Consider the following 16,322-nt stretch of genomic DNA (forward strand, 5'->3'; position numbering starts at 1 on the left):
CTGGGCGAAGCACACGAGATGACACTTTGCTGCGCTCCCGGCAGGTCCTTAGGGCCTTGGAAAGTACTGATGAACTCGAAAGATAGAGCAAGAAAAACAGCAGCTCCTGGTCCAGAGGACTGAGAATCTCACTCCAAGGACCCTAATAAGCAGCAACATCAACAATAAAAACCTAGACACGGTGTTTGAGGGACAGTAAACACTAATTACCCATGACAACCAAGTCATAAGGGTCCATCAGCTGATGAACAGGTGAAAAAGATGTGGTGTCCACATAACAAGAGTACGACTCAGCCACAAAAAGAATGAAGCACTCACGTGGATGAGCCCTGGAAACATCCTGAAATCCTAAATGAAAGACGCCAACACTGAAGACCACACATGGCGTTATTCCGTTCACTGAAATGCCCGGAACCGACAAATGCGTAGAGATAGGGAGCGGGGAGCAGTGGCCCCAGGCTGGAGGGGATGGGGTGTTAGGGGGAGGTGGAGGGGGGGGCGTAAGGGGACAGAGTAGGGGATGGTTTACAAGGACAGGGCTTTGTGATGGGATGAAGAAAATGTTCTAAAATTGCTTGTGGTGATGGAAGAACAACTGAGAACATACTAGAAGCCAGTGAACTGTACTTTAAATGGGTGAACTGTGATGGTATGTGAGTCATATTTCAACCAAAGTGTTAAAAATTCCAAAGACAAAAATTCAGCACGGATCAAGGCATTCCCCCCCGCACCCCCACCCTGGTGACTCTGGGCCAGCAACTCAAACCTCCTTATCCTGTGCAAAAGCACACAGTTGAGGCATGCACAAGCTGACGACGTCTACGCGCAGGGCTCTGCGGGATCACAGAGACGGAGACAGCACACTGAGGCCTTCAGCCCAGGATTCCGTATGCAATAACCAGGGCAGCACGGAGTGAAGAGGCGCTGGGGGGACCCACCGGCTCTTCCTGGCTGGGGCACCGCTCGCTCCTACCCTGGGACCAGGACACCCACCGCACCTGCTTCTATGACCGTCAGGCCCAAGGCCCCCAGGTCGACCCACGTGGGTCCTTGCTGCAGCCCACCAGGGTTCAGGAGTGGGTGGGTCAACTCCAGGATCCCAGCGGAGGCACACAACACTTTGCCAGCTTCACCTAATAGACCACCACCTAGGTGTCCATAGACGCTGCCTCGCTTGAACTGTGCTGGGGGACTTCACACGTGTCCCCCACAGGGGACGGTTACTGCAGGCCACAGGTCGGGTGGAGCTGTGCTGTCCATCTGATCCTTGCAACAGCGTTGTGAACGTGAGCCCATGGCCTCCAGCAGCCCGGCAGCTCCGAGGGCCGCCCTGCTCCGCTGGACTGAGCTCTCCTTGCAGGGGCTCCCGGCCAGAGTGATGCTCTGGCTGCTGCCTGGTGACTGTCCTGGCTTGACAAAACCAACAACCCGTCAGATGAAACTCTACAGGTCTCTTATGACGGGAGGCAGGGCTGAACAGGTGTCAAGGCTTAGACGGCTCCAATAATCACTTTGGGGCAGCATCACTACGGACCCTCAGGAAGGGGCTACTGATAAACTGAACCTTATATTTTTTAAATGTTTTATCCACTTGTCCAGGCTCTGGGTCCCAAACCCGGAAGGTGGTCCCTCCCCCAGCACAGATACAGGTCTGTTTGGGCCACACCAGGCCCCACGGATTCCTGGTGGAAGTTGACTCTGCCAGTGTGACCCCTCCACCCCCTCTTTTTTTGGGAAAGGTTAAGGCTTTTGGAGGAAAGCAATGAATTTAATAAGAATGTGTTTGGCATGCGTTCAGAGAGGGAGGCTTCTTATACTTCCAAAGGACAGGGCGTGCGTGAGCGACCTGAATCACAGGAGAGAAATGGTTCTGGCCTCTGTGAGCAGGAAGCTCCCTGCTTCCTGCCTATTTATATCTCTCAACATACCCCCAAATCCATCTGGGGATTCACAGGCCATGAGACGGTCTCTGGCTTCCCTTTCAACAAATTCATCTGCAGATGGTGTGCTGCTTTGAGATAAAGCCAGGAGCAGTGCACTCCTTTTAATCTGGAAGTAAGACAGTAGCTTCTCTAAGTAGTCACTGAACTAGAGCTTCACCTCTTACTCATTGATTCCTTGTTTATGTACAAATATTTCCCATCACAAGCAACATATTGTGGTGGGACATGCAAACACGAGTAAGGTGAGATTTACCGGAAAAAAGTATGTGGACACCTAGGTACAATGTAAAGTGGGATGAAATGCTTTAAAACAGAGCTCCGCCCGCAACTGGTTTCAGCTGAGGGGGCATCCACGTGGGTGCCAGTTTGCTGTCACGTTGGTCATCTGCCCTCATTTTGAAAAAAAAAAAAAAAGGAGGGAAGTAAACATCTTTTCACTGGTGCCAAGGCTGGGGGCGGGGCAGGGTCTCAATGTAGATGGAACATTTATATCCAAGAGTCCCACGCAGACAGGATTCACTTTTTAGCACCATTTTCCCCCAGAATAAACAAATGCTCTGCTTTTATAAAGTACCCCTGGTACTTGGAAGAAATCAGTGACCATGTCTTATACTTTGTTCAAAGTGGATCAATACTACAGGGTTTCAGGAGACCACGCCCTTCACTGTGAGAGCAGGTGTCTATGAGACAGTAAGTGAAGTGCCCCAGGGGACCACGACATCTCTATCCTAACAGACCTTCTCATACACCCAGTCAGCCCATGTCAAGGGACCTCTCCACGGACACCTGCCTCGAGAGGACCCGAACTTAGCACCCACACTCACAGTGAGCAACAAGGGCAGCCAACACCAACCAAGCACGAGGTGAGTGACCCCCTCACCCCTGATGTACATCCCAGCGACTCTGTGAGCAGGGGGATGGCTGTCCCTCTGCTTCTATTAAAGGAAAAGGGCCCGGGGAAGCTGACGAACCCTCCCAGCTCCCGCGGTGGGCAAGGATGCAGGTTTCTACACCTCCTTGTTGTCTCTCCAGCTCTGGGTAAGGATACAGACTTGGAACTCAGATCCTTAGCAGGAGAGGATACCAACTCGGTAAGCCCCGTGCCTGGAATCTAAAATCACACCTCGTGCAATCTCAAGGAAATGCCACACCACCGCCATCTGCTCCAGGACCCAGACGACTGACGCTAATCCAACCCCACCCATGCTCACCTCCTGATACCCGCTCCTCCCTGGAGGGAAGTCACCTCACCCAAGGCCAAAGAACACAGATCCTGTGACCTTGGCTCCAAAGACCCGCCCCCACAGCATGAAACCCTCTCCCCACCACTGCTCGGGGACCTCGCCTGACACCTGGGGGAGCCCTGCCGGCAGCTCTCGCTCTGGTTACTCCCAGGGGACGGCTGTCTCACTGAATGGATTTTCTCCTCTCTGAGTACATATTTCTTTTTTTTCAATTATTTATTTCTTCTTTTTATTTATTTTTTGGTTGTACTGGATCTTCACCGCTGCACACAGGCTTCCTCTCATTGCAGTGAGTGGGGCTTCTCATTGCAGTCGCTTCTCGCTGCAGAGCACAGGCTCCAGGGTGTGCCGGCTTCAGTAGTTGCAGAGCACAGGCTTAGCTGTTCCATGGTATGTGGAATTTTCCAGAATCAGGGATCGAACCTGTGTCTCCTGCATTGGCAGGTGGATTCTTATTCACTGTACCACCAGGGAAGTTCCTGAGCACGTATTTCTCACTTTCCCTTTCCTGCCAAAACACACACTGACTGGAAATCAACCCTGAATATTCACTAGAAGGACTAATGCTGAAGCTCCAAAACTTTGGCCACCCAATGCAAAAAGCTGACTCACTGGAAAAGACTCTGATACTGGGAAAGATTGAAGGCAGGAGGAGAATGGGGCGACAGAGGATGAGATGGTTGGATGGCATCACTGACTCGATGGACATGAGTTTGAGCAAGCTCTAGGAGTTGGTGATGGACAGGGAGGCCTGGCGTGCTGCAGTCCATGGGTTGCAAAGAGCTGGACACGACTGAGACACTGAACAGCAATACCACTCAAATGCTGAACTGGCCTGGGACCACCCCCATCTGCCTGACTGTGCCCTCCTAGAGTGGGTAAATCACCCCAGTCCTGGTGCAGCAGACAGGCCACCCAGGGAGAACAGGGCTGGAGCCTTGGGGGGAAGGCCAGGCACTGCCCTGGCCCCCAGTCACCCATCACCTCTCTCAAGGAGCAGTGTGTGGCCCGGGTGGTTTATGCTTTATATGATAAGACTGGTAGGAAATTCCCCTGCTATCAGCTCTGCCTCAGTGGGCCAGCTGGGTGCATGACAAGGCACGAACGTGTCTTAATCAGGTTTCCTGTCAACAGTTAAAACCGAAACAAAATTTTTTTTGAAGGGAACGACACACTCAACATTTGCTTTGAGGACCAGACATAACCACGTATTTATCACAACCCACCCTCTCAGCAGCTCAGAATTCAGAGAGAACTCAGGTGGGAGGGCGACGACCCTGCCCTGAGACAGAGGCAAGGCGGTGCCCACACAGAGGGCGACACTCAGTGTTCCCCCCCAACCCCCAGGGAAATCTGCTTGCCTACGGCTTCTAAGAAAAACTGCCACATCAAATTTCTACCTCAACACCCTGAAGGGTTGCAGAGACTTTATACACAACACAGGCTGATTTCTTCCTTGAAGAAGCAACAGTCGATACACCCAGACTTGTTAGCCCCCTGCCTCTGGGGGCCCGGGGCAAGCCAGCCTTAGTTCAGCGAGCGAGACCCGCCAGCCGCATACGTACATGTCGCTGCCCGGGTTGGGTTTGACTGAGTCCTCAGCGGGGAGACAGCACTCCATGATTTCATTGAAGCCTGCGTTCCCGATATTCTTGGCAAGCTGCAAAAACAAAAGTCTGTTTCAGTGCACTCAATTATTAATACCTTCCACCGCTCCACACTACTCACACAGCTGATGATTTATTTAATGGTCGCTAAGAAATAGAGCAATAAAGTGGTTTGCCTTTAATGAAGTTGGACAAAACCCAAACCCCAGAGGTACCCATAAAATCAGAGACAAGAATGCCTATTTCAGAGGAGGGCTCTCGTAAAATGTCCCCTGGACAGAAAGCCTCCATGGACGGGGAGGAGCAGGAACTCGGCTCAACTCAAGTTTCTATTCTTTCCCCAACCTCCCACCCCAAGAAGAACCTGCGCTCTAGCTGAGAGAGATGTAACAGCATTTACTCCTGCCAGCGAGGGGGGACCTGGGCCAGGAAGCCAAGATTCACATTCAATCGTGGTTCTATTTACTGGCTTTGTGACCACAGGCAAGGTGGCTTCCCTGAGCTTCGGTTTTTTTAATAGAAAAATGGGGATGATACACCTTGCCAGTCTGCAAATAATGATAAAATGGGATTTTACATGAAAGCATTCAATACACCAAAGCACTGAAAATGTGTCTGTTTCAAGGTAAGGTTCTCATTTGCCAATAACCCCCCTGACCTAGTTAGAAACGAGCAGGTTTCATCACTGCTCGCTGACATGGGCTCTGTGCTGGATGTGGTGGGTACCCCGTAAACACCATGGCTGGTGGCAGCCAGGCCACCCCAGCAGCGTGGCACTTGGCACACTCCTGAATGGATGTACAAATCCGGAGTCACTGGGTTCTTAGGAGCAGGGACTTATTTGTCCCACCCCCAGCACCCAGCTGAGCACCTGACCGAGGTAGGGTTCTTCAACATCTGGCGAAACAAAGAAACTGAATGTGAACACCAGGCCCAGTGCAAATCGGGTGACTGGGATCTTAGGAACAGGGACTTATTCATCCCACCCCCAGCACCCTGCTCAACACCCGATGGAGACTGGGTTCTCCAACATCTAATGAAACAAAGAAACTGAACGGGAACACCAGGCCCAGTGCTTTGCAGCGAACAAGTATTTTCATTTCCTGTTTTCACAATGGAAACAACAACAGTGGGAGCAGTGATGCTTCTGGGGCTCCTGCCCTCAGTGAACCACAGGGACACAGGTGAGGGGGATGTTCTGGGAGGTTAGGCTATGCCCAAACAGCCTCTCAGGGGGCGCGGCTGAAGGAACAGCCAAGGCGTCTGGGTTGGAGAAGGCCACGCTTCCTGGTGGCAGGTCACACGACACGGAGAGGGGGTCATTTGGGGGGTGGGTGCGAAGGACAGAGAAACATGCCAGCTTCATGATCGGGGTGGGGAGGCTTCCTGAGTCTTCCTAGTCCTTGTGAACCAAGTTCAGGGTGTCCTGAGCTCCAGGCTCTCAGGAGCCCCTGCCTGGGCCTCTAGCCTGGCCCAGGGTCTATGGTGGCAAAACTCCAGGTGCCTCACTGCTCTGTCTCCGGAGACAAAGCTGAAGATTAGAGTAGCATGCCACAGTGGGTGATGTGGCGTACTGAGAATCTAGACTGAACCCTGGTATCGGAGCCTCAGTTTACAGCCAGGCACCTGCTAAGGCCCCACCGCTCCACGCAACATGAACAGCATCCCGCAGCCAAACATAGCCACCTTCAGGGGGGTGACAGGATGAACGCCTGCACCGCACCCGGGAGCCCGTGGGCTGTGGGCAGATGGGAGGGGGCGAGGGGAGGAGGAGGATTCCCGGGAATCGGGAACTGCCTTCCTTCTGCTGGGCTTGGCTGGCTCACAGGGGCCAGCTGGTCCAGGGGGCCACCATGGCTGTGCGTCACAGCTGCCCAGCGCGGGCAATGGGCCACCTCACAGCCTCGCCAAGCCCTAGTGGATGGTCCAGCCTGCGGAGAACCCTCTGGAACCATGAGCCAAAGCACAGTGTTTGCAGATGGAGGGTGCAGCATCATGTCAAGAAGACAGGGGCCCGGCAGGATAGGGCAGGAGCCAGGGTAGCAGGAAGGCGGGTTAACCAGCCCTGACCCACACGACCTCTGCTCCCAGAGCACTGTCCCTGGACAGGGGGCCTCGTCGAGGGGACACGGGGCTCCAGCAGATCTGGGGGGTCCAGGGCATTTACAAGCCATGTCGTCAGGGAAGTGAGCCTCAGGGATGGCCAGAACACACATGGGGCCTCAGGCAGGCTGGGCTCTAGGTCTGTTCCAAGAGGATCAGTCTAACAAGACAGCGGTGAACGAAAAAGCAAAGGAAGGGACCTGTGATAAGGGCTGAACCAGCAATGCAGGAATGGAGACAGCAGGATGGTGGGACAGCAGGGGTCTGGACTGGACACACCCCCCACCCCATGCCCTGGGACTGCGTCTCCCTGATGTTCAAAGCACCTGAGGACAGGGTCTAGGAGTCACACATTCCTGGAGACCCGGGGCACCTACCCTCTCGGGCCCCTGAGCCAGAAAGGGGCTGTAGGTTCTGGTTTCCAGAGTTTGGGTGAGGACGGGGAGCCTCTGGTGCCCTGTTTTCATGCTTCCAGGTGGAAGGTCACCATTCCTGAGACATTCTGTCTTCCTGTACTTATGCCCCAGAGGAGAGGAGTGGACAGTGAGAGAAAAGATCTCCCTGCCCGAGGGGCTCAGAAGGACAGACACCCCTGGGACACCCCCAGGACGCAGCGCAGGGGTGGGTCTGCCCCTCTGGTCCCGCCTGGGCCCCGAGTCCAAGTCTGGGCTTCGGCTACCCCCATACATGGGAACCAGGTCAGCGGATGCAGCGATTTTCAACAATGAATCGGACCTTCAATCTCTCAAGCGGTTCCAAATCAACGCAGGAAAATGGGGTGTCATCTCCTGGGCCCCCTCAGGTCCCAGAAGGTTGGAAAGCTTGGAGTCCATGGCACACAGATGGACAAGAAAGGCTCTGGGAAAGTGAAAGAACTTGACCCTTGTAGGCAGAGCTAAGAAAGAGCAGTGAGCTCTAAATTGCTGCTTCCAAAGAAGGGAGCACAAAAAAATATGCTGGGAAAAACTGTATGTTTCTCCTGAGCCTTTAAAATTTCTACTTTAGATATATTTTATGAAGTATACAACACACTTCTTAGTAAGTGGGACAAATGCAACTATACATTACACACAGCTCTAGGTTTTGGTGCTCAATTTTTTCTGATAGGGTTTGTGGTTTTTAAAAAGTTCATAATTGTGATTTAAGAATAAACCTTTTAGCCACCTTTTTAAAACAGAGCTCTTGTTCAGGCTAGATAAGACAAAGGGCCTGGGACGATGTCTGGAGCATGACAGTCACTCAGTAAACGGGGGCCGACGCTGCCACTTCCGGTTGCTCTTTGTAGCCTGAACGGCTTCATTTCAGCCCCAAGTGAAACAGCAGTGTCATCTGTAAGGAGGCTCTCAGTTTCTGAGGGTTTTCTTCTCACCTCTCTCACAGATCCAGCTGTTAGTTCATTTGCTTTGCATTTAATAGCTTGTTAACAACCTCAGGAGAAGGAGGCATGAGGTCACAAAACGGGCTTGAATCAGGATTGTGGGCTCCTGGGGTTTCTGACCCCATTCTCTGATGTTAGATGATTTTTAAATTACTGTGGATGCGTGCTATGTCGCTTCAGTCGTGTCTGACTCTTTGCGACCCCATGGACTATAGCCTGCCAGGCTCCTCTGCCCATGGGATTCTCCAAACAAGAATACTGGAGTGGGTTGCCATTCGCTTCTCCAGGGGACCTTCCCAACCCAGGGATCAAACTCATGTCCCCTACGTCTCCTACATTGGCAGGTGAATACTTAACCATTAGCATCACCTGGGAAGGCCTTTAAATTACTGACTCAAATTCAATTACAGAACACTGAAGTTTTCTTTAGTAACTTCATTTACAATGTGAAACTGATCATATGAAACTAGGAGTCTCATACCAACAATACTGTTCTATGAAGGATCTAAAAATTGGAGCTGAAATCATAATCTTCTGTGTTAAGGAGGAAATTTATCTTTTTAAAATCTTTGCTTTTCAGGAGGCCTTCTGAAAGCAGAGTTGCTTTAACATCTAAGGGTATTAAGCTGGTGCACGCCAGTTAAGATGGCACAGCTTCCCTGAACTAACCAAATTAATACTTCAATTACCCATTTCCTTCCACTGAATAAGAAGTGATTCCAGGAGAAGGAAAAGGGAAGAAAAGATGACTGCCAACCAGCCACCTTCACGGATGCTGCTAAAACCACTGCAGCAGTAAACATGGGACTCCAGCGTGCTTGAAACAAAAACAAATTAAAAAAGAAATGGTGAAGCACCACATCAGGGGAAGCTGTTTGCAAGACAATTTAGACAGAATTAAAGACTTCCATCATGAGGGCTACGCTGAGGCCATTCGGGGGGACAGGGGCGGCATTTTACGGGGTGAGCATCTGTCTGTTCCGAACGCAATGCCGACAGGAAACGAAGCTGCCCGCTCATGTCTCTGCTGTCTCCATCAGGCTGTTCGAAACCCCGTCTCATGTCACAGCAGTCCCCGTGTGGGGCTGGGACCCTGGCTCAGGGCAGGCTGCAGCCTCGGATACGCCCACAAGTCCTCCTCCAGTTTACCCTCATATCTCTTTCAGAGAGTCTAGTTACCATGTGCAACCCCAGAAGACGACACACTCCGATGAACACACCAGCCCAGGACCCTGACACCACGGCTCTGTGAACCTGAAAAGCTCACAAAGGAAGCAGTCGGTCCAGCTGGAGGATTCACACGTTATGACACGCAGATCATTCTTCTGGGAGGATTTTGTTCCAATCCTTCTGGAGGAGGAGATGACGATACTTGATAGTTCTCACTATGTACCAGGTGGAATTCTAAACACATACATTCACACACAGGATATGTGTGAGTCAAGCCTTCAGGAGATCTTTTGTTCAGGCAGCATCTGTCTAAACAAAATAACTGGGTGCTTTAAAAACGCTTGAAATTCTCATGCTTTACAAGTGTTACCAACACCTGACACACTCTGCACCTGCGGAGTGAGGGTCTGGGCGTGGGGTCACTCCCGCAGTAACCGGGCTGGGATGAGAGGCGGGGAGACCTCCCCTGCCTGCGAGTGGCTAGAGTTCAGGGCAAAGACAGGGTGGGAATAAATGCCACGTGATTCAGGCCTCTGCCCTTTGTTTTTCTGACAATCACGGAGGCAAAGAGGCTTAGATAAGGGAGTTTAGGCAGAGATTAGACATCAGAAATAGTTGCAGCTGTCAGTTAAGCGGCCTCTGCCTGGATTTCTCCATAATGGCTGAGTTGGTCAGATTATAAATGCCTGAGAGATTACATAGATGAGGCTCTGAGAGACAGGAAGGAAGCTCTGAGCCAGGGATCAGAAGTCACCTCCTCCTTTCACTGAGACGGAAACATTTTCCTTCCAGCCCTCTTTGGCGCTTCCCTCTGCAGTAGGCAACAGTCTCATGCAGACCATCAGATAAATTTCTGAGACGTGTTTAAGCAGGTGTAACAGATGTGCTGGTATCAGGCTCCCACCAGCTTATACGAGCTCAGCTGTTAAACAGTCATTATTAAAAATTACATTCTATAAACTCATGATCAAATAAACTATACTAAGGAATTCCCTGGTGGTCCAGTGGAATTGGGACTCCGCATTTTCCATTGCCGGGAACCCAGGTTTGATCCCTGGTCAGGGAACTAAGATCCTGAAAGCAGTATGGCGTGGCTTTAATATAAAAATCATACTAAAAACAAAACAGTCCTCAAAACTCATCACTTCTGATTTTCCTACATCTTACTATTCTGTTTTTGAAGATACTTGCAACAACAGTGTTCTTGTGGGGTGAGCTTACTATGTGTGTGTGACCAAATCTCTTTCTTACGGCTCATTCAGTGATTCACACGGTGGCCTGAAAACGGCCCCAGTGGGAGTGTTTACATCATGTCACTGAGCAGACTACAAAGCAGGACGTCTCTGCCCCCCAGAGAGCTGGCTGTAGACACTGTCAGGGATGGGGAGGGGGATATACAGAGGGGCTGCAGTGAGGTTTATGCGCTCCCCATGGGGTGAGTCCTCGGGGGTTAAGAGTGTGAGCTCTGACTAAAGAGGCCCCCATTCCAGACCTGGTGTGTGGATAACACATAACCTCGGGCTTGTTACAACATTCTAAGCCTCAGTTCCTCTTCTGTAAAATGGGGATAATATACCAAGGCCACGGGGCTGAAGAGCAAATGAACGAATACACACAAAGTGCTTTGCAAAGTGCCGCACGCAAAATCAGCAATTAAACCTTAACGTAAACCAGTTAACACTTCCCACTGTTTCTTTTTTCTTTTTCTTTTTTAAATCACTAGGTTGCAAAGAGTTGGACATGACTGAGTAGCTGAACAACAAAAAGGGTTGTATAGCAGCTACCCTGGTTTAGCAGTGCTCAATGAAAATACACGTGAGGGTTTCACGTCTGTGCTGTCCCCAGTTACCAAGGTTTCATGTCTACGCTGTCTCCAGTTACCCAGGACACTGCCTGAATACACAGATCTATGATGCAGCCTGTATGCATTATGACATTAACAATAACCGTACCATGTAACAAAGAATACACTGCTTGGGTCTTGCCAAGGATCAGATTAGATCAGATCAGTCACTCAGTAGTGTCCGACTCTTTGCAACCCCATGAATCGCAGCACGCCAGGCCTCCCTGTCCATCACCAAATCCCGGAGTTCACCCAGACTCATGTCCATCGAGTCAGTGATGCCATCCAGCCATCTCATCCTCTGTCATCCCCTACTCCTCTTGCCCCCAATCCCTCCTAGCACCAGTCTTTTTCAATGAGTCAACTCTTTGCATGAGGTGGCCAAAGTACTGGAGTTTCAGCTTCAGCATCATTCCTTCCAAAGAAATCCCAGGGCTGATCTCCTTCAGAATGGACCTGTTGGATCTCCTTGCAGTCCAAGGGACTCTCAAGAGTCTTCTCCAACACCACAGTTCAAAAGCATCAATTCTTCGGCACTCAGCCTTCTTCACAGTCCAACTCTCACATCCATACATGACCACAGGAAAAACCATAGCCTTGACTAGACGAACCTTTGTTGGCAAAGTAATGTCTCTGCTTTTCAATGTGCTATCTAGCATATTGGTCATATTGGTCATAACTTTCCTTCCAAGGAGTAAGCATCTTTTAATTTCATGGCTGCAGTCACCATCTGCAGTGATTTTGGAGCCCCCCAAAATAAAGTCTGACACTGTTTCCACTGTTTCCCCATCTATTTCCTGTGAAGTGATGGGACCGGATGCCATGATCTTCATTTGCTGAATGCTGAGCTTTAAGCCAACTTTTTCACTCTCCACTTTCACTTTCATCAAGAGGCTTTTGAGTTCCTCTTCACTTTCTGCCATAAGGATGGTGTCATCTGCATGTCTGAGGTTATTGATATTTCTCCTGGCAATCTTGATTCCAGCTTGTGTTTCTTCCAGTCCAGCGTTTCTCATGATGTACTCTGCATAGAAGTTAAATAAACAGGGTGACAGTATACAGCCTTGACATACTCCTTTTCCTATTTGGAACCAGTCTGTTGTTCCATGTCCAGTTCTAACTGTTGCTTCCTGATCTGCATACAAATTTCTCAAGAGGCAGATCAGGTGGTCTGGTATTCCCATCTCTTTCAGAATTTTCCACAGTTGATTGTGATCCCCACAGTCAAAGGCTTTGGCATAGTCAATAAAGCAGAAATAGATGTTTTTCTGGAACTCTCTTGCTTTTTCCATGATCCAGCGGATGTTGGCAATTTGATCTCTGGTTCCTCTGCCTTTTCTAAAACCAGCTTGAACATCAGGAAGTTCAGGTTCACATACTGCTGAAGCCTGGCTTGGAGAATTTTGAGCATTACTTTACTAGCGTGTGAGATGAGTGCAATTGTGCGGTAGTTTGAGCATTCTTTGGCATTGCCTTTCTTTGGGATCGAAATGAAAACTGACCTTTTCCAGTCCTGTGGCCACTGCTGAGTTTTCCAAATTTGCTGGCATATTGAGTGCAGTACTTTCACAGCATCATCTTTCAGGATTTGGAATAGCTCAACTGGAATTCTATCACCTCCACTAGCTTTGTTCATAGTGATGCTTTCTAAGGCCCACTTGACTTCACATTCCAGGATGTCTGGCTCTAGGTCAGTGATCACACCATCATGATTATCTGGGTCGTGAAGATCTTTTTTGTACAGTTCTTCTGTGTGTTATTGCCATTTCTTCTTAATAGCTTCTGCTTCTGTTAGGTCCATACCATTTCTGTCCTTTATCGGGCCCATCTTTGCATGAAATGTTCCTTTGGTATCTCTGATTTTCTTGAAGAGATCTCTAGTCTTTCCCATTCTGTTGTTTTCCTCTATTTCTTTGCATTGATCGCTGAAGAAGGCTTTCTTATCTCTTCTTGCTATTCTTTGGAACTCTGCATTCAGATGTTTATATCTTTCCTTTTCTCCTTTGCTTTTCGCTTCTCTTCTTTTCACAGCTATTTGTAAGGCCTCCCCAGACAGCCATTTTGCTTTTTTGCATTTCTTTTCCACGGGGATGGTCTTGATCCCTGTCTCCTGTACGATGTCACGAACCTCATTCCATAGCTCATCAGGCACTCTATCAGATCTAGGCCCTTAAATTCTATTTCTCACTTCCACTGTATAATCAGAAGGGATTTGATTTAGGTCATACCTGAATGGTCTAGTGGTTTTCCCTACTTTCTTCAATTTAAGTCTGAATTTGGCAATAAGCAATTCATGGTCTGAGCCACAGTCAGCTCCTGGCCTTGTTTTTGCTGACTGTATAGAGCTTCTCCATCTTTGGCTGCAAAGAATATAATCAATCTGATTTCGGTGTTGACCATCTGGTGATGTCCCTGTATAGAGTCTTCTCTTGTGTTGTTGGAAGAGGGTGTTTGTTATGACTAGTGCATTTTCTTGGCAAAACTCTATTAGTCTTTGCCCTGCTTCATTCCATATTCCAAGGCCAAATTTGCCTGTTACTCCAGGTGTTTCTTGACTTCCTACTTTTGCATTCCAGTCCCCTATAATGAAAAGGACATCTTTTTTGGGTGTTAGTTCTAAAAGGTCTTGTAGGTCTTCATAGAACCATTCAACTTCAGCTTCTTCAGTGTTACTGGTTGGGGCATAGACTTGGATTGCTGTGATATTGAATGATTTGTCTTGGAAACGAACAAAGATCATTCTGTCGTTTTTGAGATTGCATCCAAGTACTGCATTTCGGACTCTTGTTAACCATGGTGGCTACTCCATTTCTTCTGAGGGATTCCTGCCCGCAGTAGTAGATATAATGGTCATCTTGAGTTAAATTCACCCATTCCAGTCCATTTGAGTTCACTGATTCCTAGAATGTCGACATTCACTCTTGCCATCTCTTGTTTGACCACTTCCAATTTGCCTTGATTCATGGACCTGACATTCCAGGTTCCTATGCAATATTGCTCTATGCAATACAGCATCGGACCTTGCTTCTATCACCAGTCACATCCACAGCTGGGTATTCTTTTTGCTTTGGCTCTAAGGATATAGCTTAGTTTTAAACTTCAGTTAATCAGTGATGCTACTAACTGGGCTACCAGAACCCACTGTAGTTTCTCCCAGCTTTGTCTTTCAAGACTATAAAGGAATTCCTTGGAAAGACACGAAGGATTTGTTTGACAAGATAGTTCAAAATGCATTACAAGTTCAGACACGTTGGTTCCAGAATGGTCATCAATAAGACTTACGGCCCCTCGAGAGTCTATTGACCACAGCAATTGATTTTCTGCCAAGACTATTGCTCTTGACATTAAAATCAATGGTAATCAATATCCTCTTAATATTTACTGTCCAATGCTTGGCTATCTCAACAAAGAACTTCAAATACTGCCTTCTAATCAGCAGTTACAGACTTTGAAAACACTCCAAAGAGCTCATGTTTTAGGTGTCCCCAAAGCACTTGGTCCCTGATGGGACCACAGTCTCCAGGCTTTGAAAGTCACTTCACAGAAAATGCTTCAACCTCTTAATAGTGATCTATAGTGCATGGCTATGTGTATTGCTGAACCAAGAATGAGAGGTTTTTTTGTTTGTTTGTTTGTTTTTTAAAGAAATACAGGCAGTAGAAGCAAATATCATTATCTCTCCCAAAAGGCAAACAATAAGGGGCAGAGAAAAAGTCCACCCGAGGCTCGAGCCAGGCAGTGTCCGCAGACTCAGGAGAATCTGGCTGACATCTCTGGAGAAGGAGTCTTTCCTGTCTCTGGACTTTGGACTCCGTGTCCTCTCAATGCCTGGGGTGAATCGGACTTTGCCAACGCTCACACCAGTCTTCACGCTCCTTTATGAGTTCACTTCCATTTTATTCATTTAAGAATAAAGCTTTGCAACCCTAAACCTCTAGTAGCTGAGGAGGAGGGATTACCCGTGAGTTTCTAATTACCCAAATGTACTTGGCAATATCAACAGCTACCAGGCCCAGGGGAATTTTAGAAGACCAAAATGGAAACCTCACATTCAGCTCATCTGTGTTCACTCCAAAATCCCAAAATCAAGGACCTCAAGCTTACCAGCAGTTCAGATGTTCCTAACACGTCTAACGTCAGGGATTGCATCCTGGAGTAGTGGACCCCCAGCTCTCTGTGGATCCCGGAACACTCGATGCAGGTCAGAATGCCAAGGTTGGTGGAGAGCCACGTAGGATCTGCCAAAGACAGCGAGGAACACCAAAGCTTGTGAGGAGGGGCCAGGGTCAGAACTTTGTTCTTGTACAGTTACTACTCAACATGGAGTTTTGATGCACCATGCAGCGGGATCCTAGGTGCAGTGGGAACCCTCATCCATCATTAGTTACCACCGGTGGCTCAGATGGTAAAGAATCCGCCTGCAATGCGGGAGACCTGGGTTCGATTCCTGGGTCGGGAAGATCCTCTGGAGGAGGGCATGGCAACCCACTCCATTGCCTGGAGAATCCCATGGACAGAGAAGCCTGGTGGGCTCAGTCCATGGGGTCGCAAAGACTCGGGCACAACTAAGCAACTAAGTACACACACAAGTCACACACAGTGCACACGTGCACATATCTATTCCCCTTCTTCCTACAGCTCCACCTGCCCATCCTTCCATTCAGTGAATAAATACTCCCAAGGGACAGGGCTGTGTGTAGAATAGGACACAGTGCCCTCTAGCGGTCATGGGTCCCTGGACACAGACCACACCCACCAGCAACCAGGTTGTATCAGCAAAGGGGACAGTCTAGTGCCACATGGGGGACAGTCTTAAATCACATGTTTGTATGTCAAAGATGCTAATGATGCCAGCAGAGAACACTTACTATGTGATGATGCCAAGCTCTGCTCAGCACAGAGCTGAAGCAATTACAGTAGGAATAGCTCCACCTGTAACAAGAGCTTTAGAAATTACAGGTGCTTTCCTTGAATAACTCATTTAACACATACAGGAGGATCTGGATGCAAACAGGGCCAGTGCCTTTATGATCT

At 49.1% G+C, this 16,322-nt stretch overlaps 1 protein-coding gene across 3 annotated transcripts in view; it reads right to left on the reverse strand.

Annotated features, from left to right (window-relative positions):
* ASAP2 (ArfGAP with SH3 domain, ankyrin repeat and PH domain 2) overlaps nt 1-16,322 on the reverse strand; it is a 158,296-nt gene that overhangs the window by 21,828 nt on the left and 120,146 nt on the right. For all 3 annotated transcript variants that reach the window (XM_070799154.1, XM_070799155.1, XM_070799156.1), the window contains exons 15-16: nt 15,393-15,526; nt 4,753-4,847 (exon numbers count right to left, since the gene is read on the reverse strand). In XM_070799154.1, the coding sequence (XP_070655255.1) occupies nt 4,753-4,847; nt 15,393-15,526 (229 nt within the window). The remainder of the gene's footprint in view (nt 1-4,752; nt 4,848-15,392; nt 15,527-16,322) is intronic.

Source organism: Bos indicus, chromosome 11 (genome assembly GCF_029378745.1).
Source record: "Bos indicus isolate NIAB-ARS_2022 breed Sahiwal x Tharparkar chromosome 11, NIAB-ARS_B.indTharparkar_mat_pri_1.0, whole genome shotgun sequence".
Classification (NCBI taxonomy): Eukaryota; Metazoa; Chordata; class Mammalia; order Artiodactyla; family Bovidae; genus Bos; species Bos indicus.